General features: G+C 38.7%; 1 protein-coding gene across 1 annotated transcript; it reads right to left on the bottom strand.

Annotated features, from left to right (window-relative positions):
* Positions 1-335: 335 nt before the first annotated feature.
* LOC140924217 (ectonucleoside triphosphate diphosphohydrolase 5-like) lies at positions 336-13,483 on the bottom strand. Its single transcript, XM_073374253.1, has 13 exons — positions 13,101-13,483; positions 11,778-11,857; positions 10,588-10,731; positions 9,727-9,841; positions 8,946-9,034; positions 8,414-8,493; positions 7,882-7,949; positions 7,294-7,381; positions 6,399-6,478; positions 5,232-5,303; positions 4,318-4,374; positions 3,007-3,113; positions 336-1,328 (listed from the first exon to the last, which is right to left on the bottom strand). The coding sequence occupies exons 1-13, from the start codon at positions 13,459-13,461 to the stop codon at positions 1,251-1,253; spliced, it is 1,419 nt and encodes a 472-aa protein (XP_073230354.1). The 5' UTR covers positions 13,462-13,483; the 3' UTR covers positions 336-1,250.
* Between the last annotated feature and the right edge of the window lie 4,323 nt (positions 13,484-17,806).

Here is a 17,806-nt window from a genome sequence, read left to right as displayed (position 1 = left end):
CAAGGAAAGAATGCAACAGTTTCAATCAAAATCCTGGGTTAACCCCTTTACAAAAATTCAAATTTGGTGACAATATAAAATCAATATTTTTCTACCCTAGACAACTCTAAACAATTTTTTTCTAGGTCTATTTTGCCCAAAACAAACAATGAAAAAAATTGCAAAAAATTTGCAGGTGATTATTGATTAATTGGAATATAGAAGGTGGATGGTATTGGTATGAAGATTCACACATTTCATGCAAAAAGAAGTTCACTTGTATGCAAAAAAACGAAGGATAAGGTGTTTCAATTCGCAATGTTGTAAAAAAAGATTAAGTAGAGTACACAGAAGACTGTGGTATACAATTTTATTTATGGGAAACAATGATATTTAGACAAATTATCTCCTTAACCATTGTTATTGCACACAGTTAATAAGGCCATCTGAATTAAATGTTTCGTTTCCCATCACCCTGTCTCTTGTGACGGTGGGTGGGTCAGTCAGTCGGGCAAAAAAAAAAAGAATGAACACTTGAAGGGGTCTGGGTTCCAGAGAAAGCCGGGCTGCTAAGTAAGAAAGCCTGGTTAAGTCAACTCGAAAACGTGGCCTTTACGACTATCAAATGTCTAAACAGCCTTTAAAAAATGGAGGTTGACGTTAAAGACAAGGACATCACATCATACCAATTGTTGTTAATAAAACAAGATTGTGTGCTTGTAAATTAAGGTACTTGCTTCTTTGGCTAGTCAATCTGGAATTTTTTTTTTACTTTTCGAAAAAAATGGGTCGGTGGGGCGACGGGAAATGAAACATTTTATTGGGATGGTCTAAGGCACTTAAAAAGAGTACTTACAATCATAGAAAAAACCTTTAAAAAATCACCCTGTTGACCTTTAAGGACATGGTAGTATAGAATCACTCCTAGCATCAATGAAAGATAATAATATCAAATTCTCTCTCTTCAGGGTTTATACACAAACTCTTGTTTTACAGCTATCTGATAGCTTATGTGTACAACAGCCTTGTTGGAGGAGCAAAACAATAAAACAATTCTCCATTGGAAAAAAGTTTTATTTTCATGCAAATATTTTAGTGTTGTTGTTTACTCCTTCAACATGGCCACCATGTACAGACGTCATTAAAATCCACTCACTGGAGTTTTGCATAAGTAAGTTTCTCCATTAAAAGAAACAAGATATTTTCCATTGCGGTGTAAGTTATTTCACCATATCGGCTTGGAACTGATCCTCTCCAGTGCTATGCTAATGTTACGTCATCTTTTCAAACAGATCAAGTGTTGCACCTAACGCCCAGCTGATTTCAACATCATTTATTTTCATTTGAAGCTGCAATAAAAACAAAACAACCTCAGCTATCTGCTTGCACATGTATAAACACAGTGGAGAAAAAACTAAATGGCGGAAATTAAAAATTTCCTTACGCAATCCTCTTTGATGACATTGGCAGTGAAGATGGTGCTGGTGGTAGAGGCAGCAGTGAAGATGGTGGTACTGGTGATAGTATTTTTGGAAGTGATGGAGTTGATGGTGGTGGAAGTGAAGGAGTTAGCAGTAGTGGTAAAAAGGAGCAGTGAAAGAAATGATAGTGGAGGTGAAGATAGTGTTAGTGGTAGTAGTCATGAAGGTGTTGGTGGTGGTGGTAGTGAATGTGGTGGTGTTGGTAGTGACAGTTGTGGTGGTATTAAAGGCAGTGGTCTTGGTTGTACTGAAAGTGGTGGTGGTGGTGGCGATAACGCTGGTAGTGGTAATGAAGGCAGTGGTCTTGGTGGTAGTAAAGGTAGTGGTGGTGGTGGTGGCAGTGGGAGTGAAGATAGTGGTTGTGGTAGTAAAAGTGGTGGTGGTGTTAGTGACAGTGGTGATGGTGGTGGTGGTAGTGAAGGTGGTGGTGGTGGTAGTGAAAGTGTTGGTGGTGGTGGTGGTAGTGAAAGTGGTGGTGGTGGTGGTGGTTGTAGTAGTGGAGGTGGTGGTGGTGGTAGTGGCAGTGGTGATGTTGATGGTGGTGGTGGTAGTAGTGGAGGTGGTGGTGGTGGTAGTGACAGTAGTGATGGTGATGGTGGTAGTACAGGTGGTGGTGGTGGTGGTGGTGGCGGTAGTGGCAATGGTAGTAGTGGAGGTGGTGTGGTGGTAGTGACAGTAGTGATGGTGATGGTAGTAGTACAGGTGGTGGAGGTGGTGGTGGTAGTGACAGTGGTGATGGTGCTGGTGATAGTGATGGCGGTGGTGGTAGTAGTAGTGGAGGTGGTGGTGATGGTAGTGACAGTAGTGATGGTGATGGTGGCAGTACAGGTGGTGGAGGTGGTGGTGGTAGTGACAGTGGTGATGGTGATGGTGATGGTGGTAGTACAGGTGGTGGTGGTGGTGGTGGTAGTGGCGATGGTGATGGTGGTGGTGAAGGTGGTAGATGGGGAAAGGAGGACCAAAAGGCATGCTAGTGGTGGTGGTAGTAGTGGAGGTGGTGGTGACAGTAGTGATGGCGATGGTGGTAGTACAGGTGGTGGTGGTGGTAGTGACAGTGGTGATGGTGATGGTGCTGGTGGTGGTGAAGGTGGTGGTGGCAGTGGTAGTGGTAGTAGGGAAGGTGGTGGTAGTGGTAGTGGTAGTGACAGTGGTGATGGTGGTAGTGAAGGTGGTGGTACTGGTTTTGGTGGTGGTAGTGACAGTGATGTTAGTGAAGGAAGTGGTGGTGGTAGTGACAGTGGTAGTGGTGGTAATGAAGGTAGTGATTGTGGTAGTAGTGAACAGGTTTTTATGTGGTAGTGGTAGTGATAGACATGATCAATGTGGTTGTGAAGGTGGTTGTGGTGCTCACAGTGGTAGTAATAGTAAATGTGACATGGTGAGGTGATGGTAGTGAATAAAGTCATCATGGTGTTATAGTGGTAGTGGTACAACCCTTGAAGTCAAATTTCATATCAGCTAACAAACCCTGCATATATCAGCTCTGCTAATGGGGCAAATTCTTGATAAATATTGGTAAATGAATAAATGAATTCTGGACGCTTACTGTAAGTTTTCTGTCCTCTGTGAAGCCATACCCCTCTTTAAGTAAAACAGCTATATAAGTTGCATCAAGGCAGAGATAAGGTAAAGAATCATCTTTCTTTGAACAAACTGTTAAAACAATGTCAGAACCCACATTTAGATGAAGTCTAACATTTACTCGTAACCCTTTACTCCACAGATGGATTATTCACCACTTTAGAAATGAGCAGGAAACTATGTGTTCCTGATGCATAAAAATCCCTAACAATGCAAAATAATTTGTGGTATGCGTCCCGTAGGACGCAAAGATCAATTGATCGATCTGCAAATGATTTTTGTAGAATATCCTGTTTGTGTGATTTCTGTGGCTGCTCTTGTGGCTGTTGTTAAATGATGCTTATTTCTGTTAGTCTTTGTTGTGCTTTACAATAGAAAGAGTATACTTTTTTTGAGTAAACTGTGATAAAGAGTTTTGGAGTCTGTCGTCACATTAACTTTGTGGTTACAAAAGACCCAGAGACTCGCTGTTTTTTGAACAGGGACTTAATGGCTCTTGACTGGGACTCATGATTTTTCACGAGATAAGTCCCACGACTCACCATAACTATTTGTAACAAAATCACTGCTAGGCAGAGTTGGCTTTCACAAAGACTTCTGGTATTGTTACTAGGGTTCGAGGTGCCGGGCAGCTATTGGCCAATATTTTCCCTTGTCCCCAGTAACAGTCGCAGATGTCTTTGCAAGGTTAACTCAGCCCAGGTTTCCCTCTTGTTTCTGAACTGGTAAAATGGAGATGTGAAGATTACATTTTTTAGACCTCCTGTGTTTGAGCATAAAATCTTGTGGTACAACCGTTGACAAAGAACCCAGTAGGGAGCTTTAGCAACGATGACAGCGACGGCAACCAGGACATCAAAAAAGCAATAGGTTTGTTATGCAAAATAACAACTTTGCACGTGCATCATGCTTTTTTGTACATTTCTTTACCGTCCTTGCACAACTACGACGTGAAAATGCCTGATTGCAAGTTTTATGAAGGGCGTAAACAAGCGACGACTAATCTCTTTTTTCTCTCTCTAAACTTGAGTGTGGTCCTCAAGAAAACAACTCCAGGGAAATTCGCCTACACTTGCCATTTTCAGCAAATTGGCATAAACGTGACAAAGATTGAATAAACAGGAATTAATTTTAAAACTGACATTTTCGCTGCCATTACCATCGTCGATGCTAAAGTTCCCTAGTATCCCAGTGCAGGCTTGACATCAGAAAAATCAAAATGTAAAAAAAGGAAAGCAAATTACTTTCTTAACATCATACAAAATTAAACCTATACCTTCTGTTGCTCCATTTATAAAATCTCCCACAGTAATGGTACCACCTTTTTCTTTATCTGAAACCAAAAGCATCTTGTTTCATAACAGAACAACATAACATAACATACATAGAGGATATTACAGAACCCTGTGGAGATACAAAATTTCTCTTCAAGTGTTAAAAAATATTTCACTTGTTTACTGTGCTCACTTGTGAAATATTTTTTCAACACGAGAAGAGAAATTTAATATTTCCCAGTGGCCACGTCATGTTCTATCTATTATATAAACACCAATGAAATACCAAACCTTTTCACTTTTATTAATAGTTTTTTCTTGTGAAAGGCGCAATTTATTATGTAGCCACAGCGACAGTGATATTTCACGTGTGAAGATAACATGTTACTTTCACATGTGAAGATATCATGTTTTCGCCCAAAAGCTTGTATATATTTATTTACATCTATGTTTAGCTTAAGGGGGAAGGGTGTTAAAACAACCTATGCTATATTAGTGTTCAAATGAATGAACGGTATTGTTGTATTTAAATGTTTACATGAATATTTCCAGAAACCCCCTATGGAAGGAAATAACAATCGCAAAGAATGCTGCTAGGAAAGAAAATTTTTTTTGCAAACTTCAGCTCAAACTAGCAAAAGAAGGCTCCCAACATTGCCTGAGTACTAAAATAACAGTGACGTGCCAAAATTCAGCACTTTTGAAGCACTTTCAAAAATAACCAAAAAACCCTGAGGACTTTCTTGCACTGAGCCCTTCATTATTTATTGTTCTATGATCCCCCTCACCTGTGGAAATTCCAATTTGGCTTGCTCTTGAATTGGGACCCTACCCCCCTGGATTTTCTATTCCTTTTTGTGGTGGTGGGGGAGGAGGGAAGTATGGATATTCACTAGAACTACAGAATAGGTCTTACCTATTAATCCCATATCTACAGCTCTGTCAGAAAAATATGAGAAGGCATACATCTCAATTGACTGAATACCCACTAATAAGGATCAGGAAAAAAAAACTGTTATCCTTAAATGACAACATTTACACCTTTATGCTATAGTGTTGAACCTATTGAAAACAACCACCCAAAGTGCAATGATTTAACCCAGTGGATCACTTCTGAGAAGAGGTCCAGACACGCCTACTTTTTGGCAGAGAGTTTATTGAATGCAATTTCTAAGTTACATATTGGCCGACCTGCACCTATTCCAAACAAGGTTTGTGATTGGCTGGGAAAACATTAGGGATGGTGACATAACAATGCCCCTATCACTGAAAACAATAGGTAGTGCAGGTTATAGGGATCAATGAAATAAGAGCTTTGGATGGGTGCAGGTCAATCGTTACATTTGGTGTAGTTCCATGTTGATACTGAATGTTCTTTATAACGTCCAAGTGGTGTAGTACATACAGCAAACGAAGAGACCAGACTATGACCTGTCAAAAAAATGGTTGCTTTCAAGAGGTTAAAAACAATGGAAAACTATAAAACCATCGAGCCAAAAAGTTGTTGCAAGTGCTTATGAGACATGTTCTTTATGAGAGGTTCTTATATCATTAACGGCTTTGGGAAAATTTTCTGTGTTTTGGATCAGTGGTAGCGTTATGGGAGGAGGACGCTTACTAGAGGTAATTGCAGATGGAGTTTAGACTGTATTAGAAACTATTACAATGTTTATACTTCTACAAGAGAAATTTCTGCAATTTGATTGGCTTAGAGCAGTGGTATTTCAGCTTAATTTGAAACACCTATATATGAAAATTCCAACCTTTTGCAGTTAGTAGTATAAACAAATAATAGCATGATTTGTATGTGACATTTGGCATAAATACTACTCTTGATACTTCAAAATTGTCTCAAATTTCACTTGCCTAACGACTTTTGAAATTACGTATAACAATTTTGAAACATCTCTTGTGGTATTTATGCCAAATATCACTACAAATCATGCCATTACCTACACTAATGCTCTTGAAATATCGACACAATTGAACACAAACAAAACAAAAAGGAAGTTATTACACAGTCTTTTCTAAAGAGGTGGAAAATTAATCTTTCATTCAGAGAACCACTTCTACCTTTCCTTACCTGGTTTATGAACTTTTGAATCAGAAATAACTCTCATGGCCTGTTCCTTACAAGCACTGAATCCATAACTATCGAGACCCCTATGAGGCAATGTCAATTTAAAATACAACGTATATTACTAAAGTATATTTTTCAGGGAAAAAAAAAACATTACTAAAGGTTGATTTCCACTGACGTGTTTTTGGCTACACACGTTAACGCATGTAAATTTTGATCACGTAAATAAAATAGAGGCAAGATAAGAGTGCTAAGTTTAAATGAGAAGTTGAGCGAGGTTCAACTTAAACGCTTACAAGCCACCTTTCATGCATTGCCTCTGTTTTATGTGTGAACGTAAATTTTATGCCCGTATGCATGTAAAAATTACGCGACACTGGAAATCACAACCCTAAATAGTGATATCTAAAACTGTGCATCATATAATGCTCAAGGCCCTGCCAGGGGAGGGTCCCATGTCGCCCGTCTGAATTTTAAAACGTCTCTTGTCAGTGTTTATAAATGCTTGTCACTTATTGACGGCTTTGCCTTCACCGGTGCAATTTGGCCGAGGGAGGTTGTCTCTTGTCACGATTTCATTTTACGCGCTGTTGCTACTTTTTGGGCCATGTCGCTTGTAGGAATTTACCCTGGCAGGGCCTCTATAATTCTCTTTCATAAAACATTACAACTTCTTAAAAAAACAGCTGATGGAGGTAAAATTGTTTGGATGGTGTACTAGAATACCAAGTAGTACCAAGTTTTTTCTTATACAGTCCTTGAATTTGAAGGGCAGCATTTAGCGGTAATTTTGCTTCCATCTGTGGCATTAAGTGTATTTGAGTATTGCGTGGACACTTTGTGATAATAATCAAAAATTATTGTGGCCCTCAATAGCACCTTGATTCAACACACTTACCCTATAGAGATGCTTTTGCCTCCAAATTTCCACATTTCACTAAAACTGCTATGTATACAAGGACTCAATTTCATGTCTTCACCATTCGCTAGTAGAGAAAAAACATGAAAGAAACCAAAGAACCGCATAGAAATTGTATGTGGGTATTGGGACTTAAAGGGAGCCCACTTAAAAAAATGGTTTCGGCATATTACATATCGGTGTCAGAGACCATTAACAGGAATGATAGATTACACATAAAAATTTAAACAGATCATTTGATGACAAATTTAATTGGCAGTAAATGCATTTTTTTTGTGAAGTTAAGAGCCACCCTTATTTGAAGAAAACTAAGGTGGCTCTGAAACACATCAACAATAAGCCTGATTTAAAGAAATAAACAATAACAGGGTGTCCATTGGGCATCAGAGATTGGAGAATTCTCTGTTTACTACCAAGAATTCTCCTACTAATGTTCAGTAGCTTACAACTATTTTTTATTCAGACGTGAAGCCTCGGTCTTTCAAAATATTCTCCTGCAACGTCACACCTTTCTCCTGCTACTAGGTCATTCTTAAAGGAAACCAGTGCAATAATATAAGCACTCACCATCCTTTCCATTATTTCCTAATTGAAGTATAGATGTCCTTGCAGCCATTAGCCCAAGACCTAAATAACTGAATGTTAAAACAAATATTCTAAGAAACATATATGATATAAGTCATGGATTTATGATTTAAACCTCTGCAATAGAATCTGTGGTATCAGGCGAAAGCTCTTTGACATTTCTTTTGTTGGATGTCATTTTGGTAATTTATGTGTTTGTTTGTTTTTTTTGTGTTTTGAACTCTTAGAAATTAAGGAGCATTTCCTTATATTATCATATTACAACTAGAAAATTTGATATGAATAATTTGTTTTTCTTAACGTTGTGACATGCAATAAAAACAAGACAAGAACATTAAAATCTTCACTAATTTCCACACCAAAGGGATTCATACCCCTTGGTACCACTTGTAATTTACAGCTTATACAAGGCCATAACCCCACCCTATCCCACCAAGGCATGTACACATACTGGTATTTAATTTTGATTTCTCATTTACATGATATAATTATAACATCATGGATAAGTTATTACCTGTGTGTATAAAGTGTAAATTGGCTGCCAGCAATGTTTAAATGTCTAGAGAAACCTTCTGGTGAATCTCTTAAAGTTTCCTTTAAAGAAAGAATGAATAATGTAAATTTCTAGGCAACTGCATGCATTACCAAAAGTGTTTTCTGGAGGTGAGGATCAAGGAGCTTGACATTTTGGATTGTATGTACATGTATATGGTTTTTTGGCTTGGGAAAGAACAACAGGAGCCAATATATTACTGAGAGTGAGCAAATCTGAGAAAAGAAAGAGAAGTGGCATTAGATGATAAAACTGCCATTTTTTAGTTTGTACTTTTTGCTGGCCATCAGGTAAGTGGAAGTTAATTTTGGTCCAGATTCATGCCAAAATCATCTCAAAATAAACTGCTACATGAAAATGCTATTATGCAAGTACAAAAATAACAAGGAAGCTGTTCTCTCCAAGTAAAACCAGAAGACGGTTAGGGTCAGGGTTAGTATATTTTGAAAAAACTTGACATTTACATGTACTCTTTGAGTAATTAAGTACAAACCGGATCAACTGGATTGAGGGTGATTTGCGTTGATCCTCCACCAAGGTCTAATGTACCAAACATCCCTGAACTGTCCCTTGTTAGGCCTCCTGTTGATAGAAACAGCACATAAATGTTTGTTGTGAGTGACAAGATGAGCCTGCTATCTTAACATCCAGGTTGCTATCATGCATGCTTGGCTCTAATGTAACCAGCACTTGACAGGACCTCTACTACTAATGAAATAATGGAATGCATAGATCATAGTCTGATCAAGCACGTTTGTACCTCCTACCACTAATCTGATCACACACATTTTGCACTTCTATCACTAAAAACGTATGCAAATTAGCACCAGTGACTTGAAACTTGCCCACATTCCCTAACCTTTGGTTATAAACAGTAAAAAAAACATAAATATAGTCAAAGCTCTCATGAATGACCACGCGCACCTTGGGAGATCATGAAAGTGTTCCCTACTAGAGCTGGCCATCCAAATAAGCACCCATGTCACAAACATATTAATTAAGGGCCATCACTTATGAAAGATTGGTGCACATGGTTTATGTATCGAAGTTGCTTCTGGGAGTGGTCCCTGGCCTTATGAGAGCTTTTCATCACAGAGACTAAGTCACACTTTAAATAGAGCTTCACATTGCTGGACATGACTAATAATAATAATATTAAGTGAGCAGCTGTTTTTAAGTGTCGTCACACAACGCTCTTCCCTGCAGTCTGAGGAGAGGAGCATTGTGTGATGACACTAAAAACAGCTGAGAGAGAGACTATATGTGACATTAACCTAATAAAAAATTGACAGTAATCCAGGCAAATAGTCCCTCATCTGGCCCATCCATAATGTTGACTGCGTTTTGGCCGGGAAGAAAAAATGGTGAATCTCTAAATAACCTATCAACCTGAAAGCAAAAAGTATAAACGTACATAAACAAAGTGTAAATTAATGCAGACTCTGATAAATTCACCTGGATGTCACTTAAGACATAATGAGGTTATTTGTCCCCTCAACACTTAAATCTTTGATGAAATACCATCAGGGAGCCAAGATTTTCTTTTTTTTGTTTGACACCTTTTCACATAAAATATTGTTATACAACAACAGGGGGTGAACCTGGCAGGGTGAGCTGGGGAGAGCCCGGGGGGGGGGGGGGGGTGAGCCAGGGGAGGTACACTCCCTATAATGGCCTAGACGGGGAGGCTCCACCCGAAAGGGGTACCATTTTCAGGCTTCAGATATAGAAAGGGTTCGGGTTTCACTAGTTGCAGTATATGAAAAGGCAGGGAAATTCGTCATAGTGATCTGTGAAAGAACCTAGATGGGCTATTGTGGGCATTTTATGGCTGTGAAAAAAGACAAAAACTATCTGGTGTACTGATTTATCCACATACAGTGCATTTACAACAGTTAAAAGGGATGCAGCATTCCAATTAGTATGTGAAAGGGGTATCCTTTGTCAAAAAAAGGTATATGAATTGAAAGGGGCATTATTAGTACGTGAAAGGGGTAACCTCTGTCAAGAAAAAGGTATATGAATCGAAAGGGGTACCTTTTCTGTAAAACATGGTACATAAAAGGTTAAGCAGTTGGACCTCAGGGCAGAGCCTAGCTTAACCATGGTCTTTAAGGAATGAATGACACTCCTACCTCACTAAGTAATTGCTCAGAAGAGTTTGATGGCAGCATTCTAAGACCAGCAGTGGCTTTCAGAGAGACAGGAGTAGATTCCCATCTCGCCTTAGGTATGATTTCTTTTGACTTCTGAAGTAATTTCTCTATTGAATGAGCCCCCTACAAAATTGAACAGTCAGACAAATATGACAAAACATAATTTGGTGAATGTTTTGTCACTAGATGACAATGAAATTTAGAATAAAATGATTTCAAAATTGTTTGATTTCTGATAGCTTAAAAATCTCTTATTCCTTACTCAGCGTTTGTCTTTTAAACTACTGGCCCAGGTTGTTCAAAAGCTGGAAAGCGCTATCCACCGGATAAATCACTATTCAGCGGATACGTATTACGGGAAACAATTGCGTTATCCGCCGGATAGTGATTTATCCGCTGGATAGCGCTATCCAACGTTTGAACAACCGGGGCCAGATTCTTTGGTTAAGCACAAAGTCAAGCTAGAGGTGTAAATAAAAAAATATCAACCCCTTAACCCTTTAAGTCCCAATATCAACATACAAATTCTCCAAACTGATCTCCAAACATTTCCTTTAAGAATTAGTTGAGAGAATTTAATGTAAGATCAAGGCCTTTTCTCTTGGGTGATCATTTTATTAATTCTCATGACTTATCTCTTGACAGTGTATGGATATTGTTAGGAGAAAATTGGTTTTGGTCACTACTGGGACTTAAAGGGTTAAGATTCAATGACAGCATTCAACTTAAAATGTAGATACATGTAACTGTCTTTCATTTCTAAAGAAAAGATGAGAGAACGTAGGCAAAATAAATATAACAATATAATACAGAGAAAGCTTGTTTTATGAGCCAGATGAGTAAATGAGTCACAATGTCAAGTTAGGGATCAGGTCTGGGTTAAGCAGCGGAAATAGTGATTAGGGTTACACACTAACAATAGTGATTTGGAATAAATGCAAAGAAGATCATCACAGCTAAAGACACAACTTACATGTTTGGATCAGTATATAATATAGTTGTGAAAAAAAGGCTGACAAAATTCAAGCTTGCCAGGATTTGAACCCTGACTTCTGAGATACTGATTCAGTGCTCTAATCAAGCCAACTGGGAGCTAGTCATAACATTGCTTCATAAAAGAATGCCATTCTTTCCTGGTTGTAATCTGATTATCAACATTTCTTACTAACCTGTTTGGGATCACTAGCATATGCCGAAAGACCTGGTTTTACTTGATAAAAGTATTCCTTCGTGAGCTTCAGCTGCCTTCCTTTACACAAAACAAGATAGCGGTCAATTAGGAATAAATTATTAAAAGAGGCCAAATGACCCCCATGCCAGTCAGTCAATTGACATATAATTTATACAGATAAAGATATTGGATCATCTCATCCACAGTCTCTACTGGCAATTGTTAAATTACCAAGGGATCTTACAACATATTGTGAGTTGACATTGTGTGCTTTGCATACAGTCCCCTTTGTTTTTATACTGTTGAATCGAGCAAACTATCATTCAGTCCTATAAACCTGGTAAAATATTATCCAATCGTCTGGAAAACAGCTGAAGGTAATGACTATGGAATAACAGAAGATATAATGCAGAGAAAAAGGATACCTTTAAAAAATCATGAGTAAGTGGATAAATCGGCACCATTTTCCACAGCTGATACCATTAGAACAATACAAAAATGTCTTTTTTCACTTTCAGAGAAAATTTGATTATTGACTTTGTTTAAACTGACAGCATTCAACTTAAATCCGTTTGTGTAGTACATGTAATTCGATACAATGAATGTTCCAAAGAACAGCAGCCCTTGGCTTCTGAGTAACTGCTCCTCCTCCTTGCCGCTCTGGGGACATTTCCCAACGAGGGTAGCCCGCGAAAACAGCTGACATTTTGCGACATCACCACTGGTTTCTCCACCAAATGACGTCTGAGAAACGAGTGCAGAAATTCCATACTGATTACGTGACACTACCCAGATCTGGGTAGTGCTTCTGATTGGTTGAATTAAATTTCCCATGCGGCACAACCAATCAGAAGCACTACCCAGATCTGCGTAGTGACGCGTCATCAGTATGGAATTTCTGGGCTTGTTTCTCAGACGTCATTTGGTGGGGAAACCAGTGCTAGTGTCGCCAAATGTCGGCTGTTTCCTCATGCTAGAGGAGGGAAAATACAAAACGTTCCCAGATCGTCAAGGAATGTGGAGTCGAGGGCTGGCCTGTTGCTGGTTCGCAAGTTCCGGTAAGAATTCCGTATAACCCCATACAGTCATTATGTATGCAGCAGTGTCATACTATATTTTCACACAACAAGTTTATAAGAAAAGAGTGCTAACATGCATGCATAACAAATGTATGGGGTTATACGGAAATCTTACCCAAGTTCCTTCAGAAGATCCCTGGAGAATTTCCCCGAATAGATAAGGAATAGAGCAGTCAATGTTTTTTTACGCCCGATAAAGCCACGAGGTGTATAACTGAGTGCAACAATGAAGGCAGGCTTACCTTCCGTCCGGACGAATGTAAAAACGTGAATTCTGCTACCTGTGCTACCCGCATCAAACATAATTCCATAAATAGTTGATGTTGATTGCGATCCTGGTACCAAATATAATGTCTTTAAAATATTCTCACCATAAAATAGAGTCAAAAACAACGTAAATGCCACAGAGAGGAACAATGTCACCGCGCGACAACGAATGCTATAGATTTTGCCACATGGAAAACAAGTCATTGTTAACTTTTTCTTCGATGTCTGACTTGCAAAAAGGTGCAGTTTAGGCTTGATGACTGAGTGCATACAACCAAATAAATAAGACGAGTAGATGATCGCGAACGCGCCCTTGTTTTTTGACAATCTTTCCATCCACGTATTACATGTATCTCCTATGATGGTGCCGGCCTGTGCAATGTAACCAGGCCACTCGCGAGGAACCTGAAACATCGCGCGAGAACGGTGGTATTCCTACTGATCAGCTGACAAATACACTGTACAATTCTGAAACTAAAGGTACCCCCCACCCCCGAAAAAACAGCTAACTTTTTACCTTCCTATTAAAGGAACTGTGTCACGAAATTCAGCCAAATTAGGAAATTACAAAGTGCCCGTTAAATTAAGAGAAACATAAAAATAACCGCTTAAAGCATATTTTAAGGAAGGTTAAAATAACACAACAGAAACAACAGATGCCACGGATGGGCAAAACTGAAGAAGATTGAAACGGATTGAAATTAGGGTTTTTGAAAACTGTTTAACCTAACAGTCTTTCAGAGTTGATCCCTGCTGCTTGCAACTTCAAAAATAATGCTCAGGAGACATATTTGTTTGTCTCAGTTCTCTGATTTTGTCATTTACATGTAATTTCTTTGCTTAAAGTTCCATAGCGATTGAGGGCAAGTAATTGGCAACATTAAACAAAATGAACTCTACTGCCATGACACAGCCCCTTTAAATCCCAAAAGTAACGGCCTACCCAAAAGTAGCAGCCCTTCGTAAATTATCACTCAACTACACGTAAATAAAGTGTACAGACTCTCACTAATGAGGACACTAACTTAAGGTCCCCACAGTGACAATTATAAAGGACGTTGACTGTAATAATTTTCGCTATATAGAAAAAATATTGTAAATATTCCTGAAACCTCGAGCCTGTTTGTTTCTCTAGGCTATAGTCTTTTACTAAAGGTATTTCAAATTACCCCGAACTTGCAAAAAAATATTCAGGATGTCAATATTCTCGGTGACCCATTTATATCGGTGCAGTTTAAAACTTATTGCATCATTCCACCTTTCACACATACACTGTTTACAGGTAGCCATTATGATACCTGAAGGATGATGATGAGGTTATCCCTAGAATAAGATCTCTCCTTACAGATAGCCCACCCAACAGTTTTTTAAGGCAGTAACGGAACAAGAGGCTTTGACTTGGGAAAAAGATAATTTTAATGAAATTCACTTCTCCCAAAGGCGAGACCCGCATTTCCCTTTTTGTCCGATCATCCACTCTGGACTACTTTGATCCCCTGTAATCGGCAGAAAACCTATTTACAAGTACCTCATTGGTACTTAGGGCCTGTTTACAAGGAGAGAGGGTTACCCTTGTGCTACGGTTACCCTAGCAAGCATGTTAAAGTTAGCTCTGGTTTACAAGCAAATTTCACAGGTGGGGTTACCCTATCCCCTCAGGTCAACTTCACCAGCTTTACTGATGCGTTTTGCCCAGATATTGGATTAACTCCGTTCAAATTGTCAAGATTACTGGTCATGCATGGCAGAGGAAAGTTGCTCCGGGTAAGCGAGTTATCCCTAGCAGAGGGTTTAAAAGGTAGGTAGGGTGACCCTCTTGCTAGGGTAACCCTAGCACTCAGGTAGGGTTAACCTAGCACTAGGGTGACCCTACCTACATTGTAAACACATCGTGTACAAAAAAAAGAAATGTGCAAGTGCTGGGGCAACCTTCTTGCTAGGGTAACCCTAGCACCATGGTTACCCTCCCTCCTTGTTAACAGGGCCTCAATTTCGTATATTTCATGATTATAAAAACATTGTGACATTTCAGACCTGTGAATAAAAAGCTGTGCAAAACTTTAACTCACGAAATTTGGTACCCATAAAGAAATTCAAAGCACAGAAAAATAATATTGATTACATGTTATAACAACAACATATACAATGATACCCACATTACCTGACCCCCGTAGTGAAATAAGGTTCACCTGCAAAGATTTCATATAAGGAGTAGAGAATCTAGCTATCATCTTCCAGTCTGAATCATTAGATTCATGCAAAAAATAATAATTACATGTTTTCTCATTTTCTTGACAAGCATCGACATTCTTTTCATTAGGAAGTTCCCCCTCCTTTGGGAAATGTGGTCAGGAAATGGCCAAATCTATATTAGACACAAAATTATATTAGACAAAAATTTGTCTAGGAATAGGATGAATAAATATTATCCGTCCACGATGGATAAATCATCTAGATAGAAATTTGGTTCAAATTTTGGGCCCATTGAAATTTGTCTGCACTTGATTCGTCTGATGTGCTGACAAATTTGGGGTCAAAACTGGTCTAAATACCGGATTTATATCTAGAAGATTTATCCATCTCAGGCCAATATTTCTTCTTAGATGGATAATTCATCCATAAATTCGGCCAATTGCAGAAGTCACACTAAACTAATTGGATGACTTTGGCTTATGTTATCAAACACAAACAAAACACTACCCACTTCAAATCAGAACAATGCTTTAATACAGCATTTTATAAATTGTTACAAAGCATTCTGACAGTTCATTGTGGTGGAAATCTTCTCATTACTGCACCATATCTTCACTGCATTGCTTAATGGAACTGTAGATATAAAAAAATAATTAATGCAGTTACAGATCAAGTTATTTTTATGAAAACATGGATAGCTACAACTTGGCTTTCTTTTTGCAATTGATTTAGTTTCTAGTGAATGGTAGGCCACTCAGAAAGTATGTTAATTAGTTAATTTAGGCGATAAAGCAATTTCTTAATTATTTTGAAGGAAATAGCATCATGAAATCAATAATCAATGGCTTAATGAGCCATTATACAAGAAATCTCAGTGTATTATAAAAAATTTTGACAAATTGGCCATCGAAGAGTGAAACGAGAGTGAATCCACACCGGTTTCCACCGTTTTTCAGAAATTGGTCAGATTTTGCATAATAAATGATATTATTCTAATAAAAAAATTTCCTGAGTTGAAATCTGGAAAATGGTTTGGACAAATGTTTTTTAGAATTCTTCCAATTTCCGGGCATTTCTGGGCATTAGAACTGGCCAATATCCTGTCTGAATGACCCAGAAAGATACTAGGAAAGGGGACTTTCCTAGGTGAAAGGGGAGTTATGATAAACAAAAGTTCCCAGGGGAGAATGTCCCCTGATCCGCCGCCTTCATCGCTTGTTAAGGAAATCGGTCAGTATTAATTATCCTAGCTCTGTGCCTGAGAAAGTTTAATGACATTAGCTTCCAGGGGTCTCCTGTGGCTCATCAGTAGAGTATACTAGACTAGTAACCAGAAAGTCATAGGTTTTACTCCTGTTGGGAGTACTCGGACTTTTTTTCGAAGTTGCCTATCTCCCTAACCGAAAAAAATTTCTTTCTAATGAAGGAACACATCTGTAAATGATATGTAGCTATGATTTACACAGGTATATATTATGAACAAGCTTTTAGCTCAACTCAACTCTTTAACACTTTTTTCCATTTTTTAGTCAAGCTTGCTTTAGCAGCAAGACTGTCAAAATGCAAACATTTCTTTTTTTTTTCATGTGTGTGCGCCAAAAGGGGGCCCAGCAGAGACCATGGAAACTGGGGATAAATATTGCAACATGACCTACAACATATTTAAAAGATGTTGAGCTTTTCCAGAACAGGTCAGTCTACAAATTCTATTGCTTGAAAGCACTGTTTACTTTGGAACAAGTGAATACTTCAGTGATCAAAAACAAAAAAGAATCTCTATGAGCAGAAGTTCAGCAAAACTTGAGGCTAATTTCTCTCAAATAAAGGCCCTTGATTTTGTGTATTTAATCCATCCTCGGAGACCCAGGGCCAGATAAAGGGGCGAGGGAAAGTCTAAACGGGCGGAAAAATATATATGGAACAAAGAAAAGTAAAGAATGGCGAGAAGAGCCCCTGGGGACAATGTCTTACCAGACCAGTTCCAAACGGTCGCCGCCGTTCTGGCTTCTGGTTGGTGCCAGAAAACTTGTGTTTTTCTGGCACCAATCAGAAACCAGAGCGGCAGCAACCGTTTGGAACTGGACTGGTAAGACATTGTCCCCAGGGGCTCTTCTCGCCGTTCTTTACTTTTCTTCGCGCCACATTTTTCCCCCCGTTTAGACTTTCCCTCGTCCCCACTATCTGCCCCTGGGTCTCCGAGGATGGTATTTAATCATGCACACTCAATCAACTCAGAAACAAATCATCAAATACAATATAAAAAGTAAATATCCTGAAGAATACTCAACCGTTGATAAAGTAAAAAGTGAGAAACTTTTAATGCGGAAATCCTGTTTTGTGTAGAATTGATTGCCCTCTAATTTCTTATCTAATCTCCAAGCAACAAGCTTGGCCTGACGCTTTTTTAAGGGCATTTTTGTCTTTCTTGGTAGACTGCACAAAAAGTAAGGTATTTTTACTAACCTTTTGGAAGCCAATATCTTTGGCA

Source organism: Porites lutea, chromosome 14 (assembly GCF_958299795.1).
Source record: "Porites lutea chromosome 14, jaPorLute2.1, whole genome shotgun sequence".
NCBI classification, from domain to species: Eukaryota; Metazoa; Cnidaria; class Anthozoa; order Scleractinia; family Poritidae; genus Porites; species Porites lutea.
The sequence above is the reverse complement of the archived record's forward strand: the minus strand, read 5'-3'. Positions and strand labels throughout refer to the sequence as shown.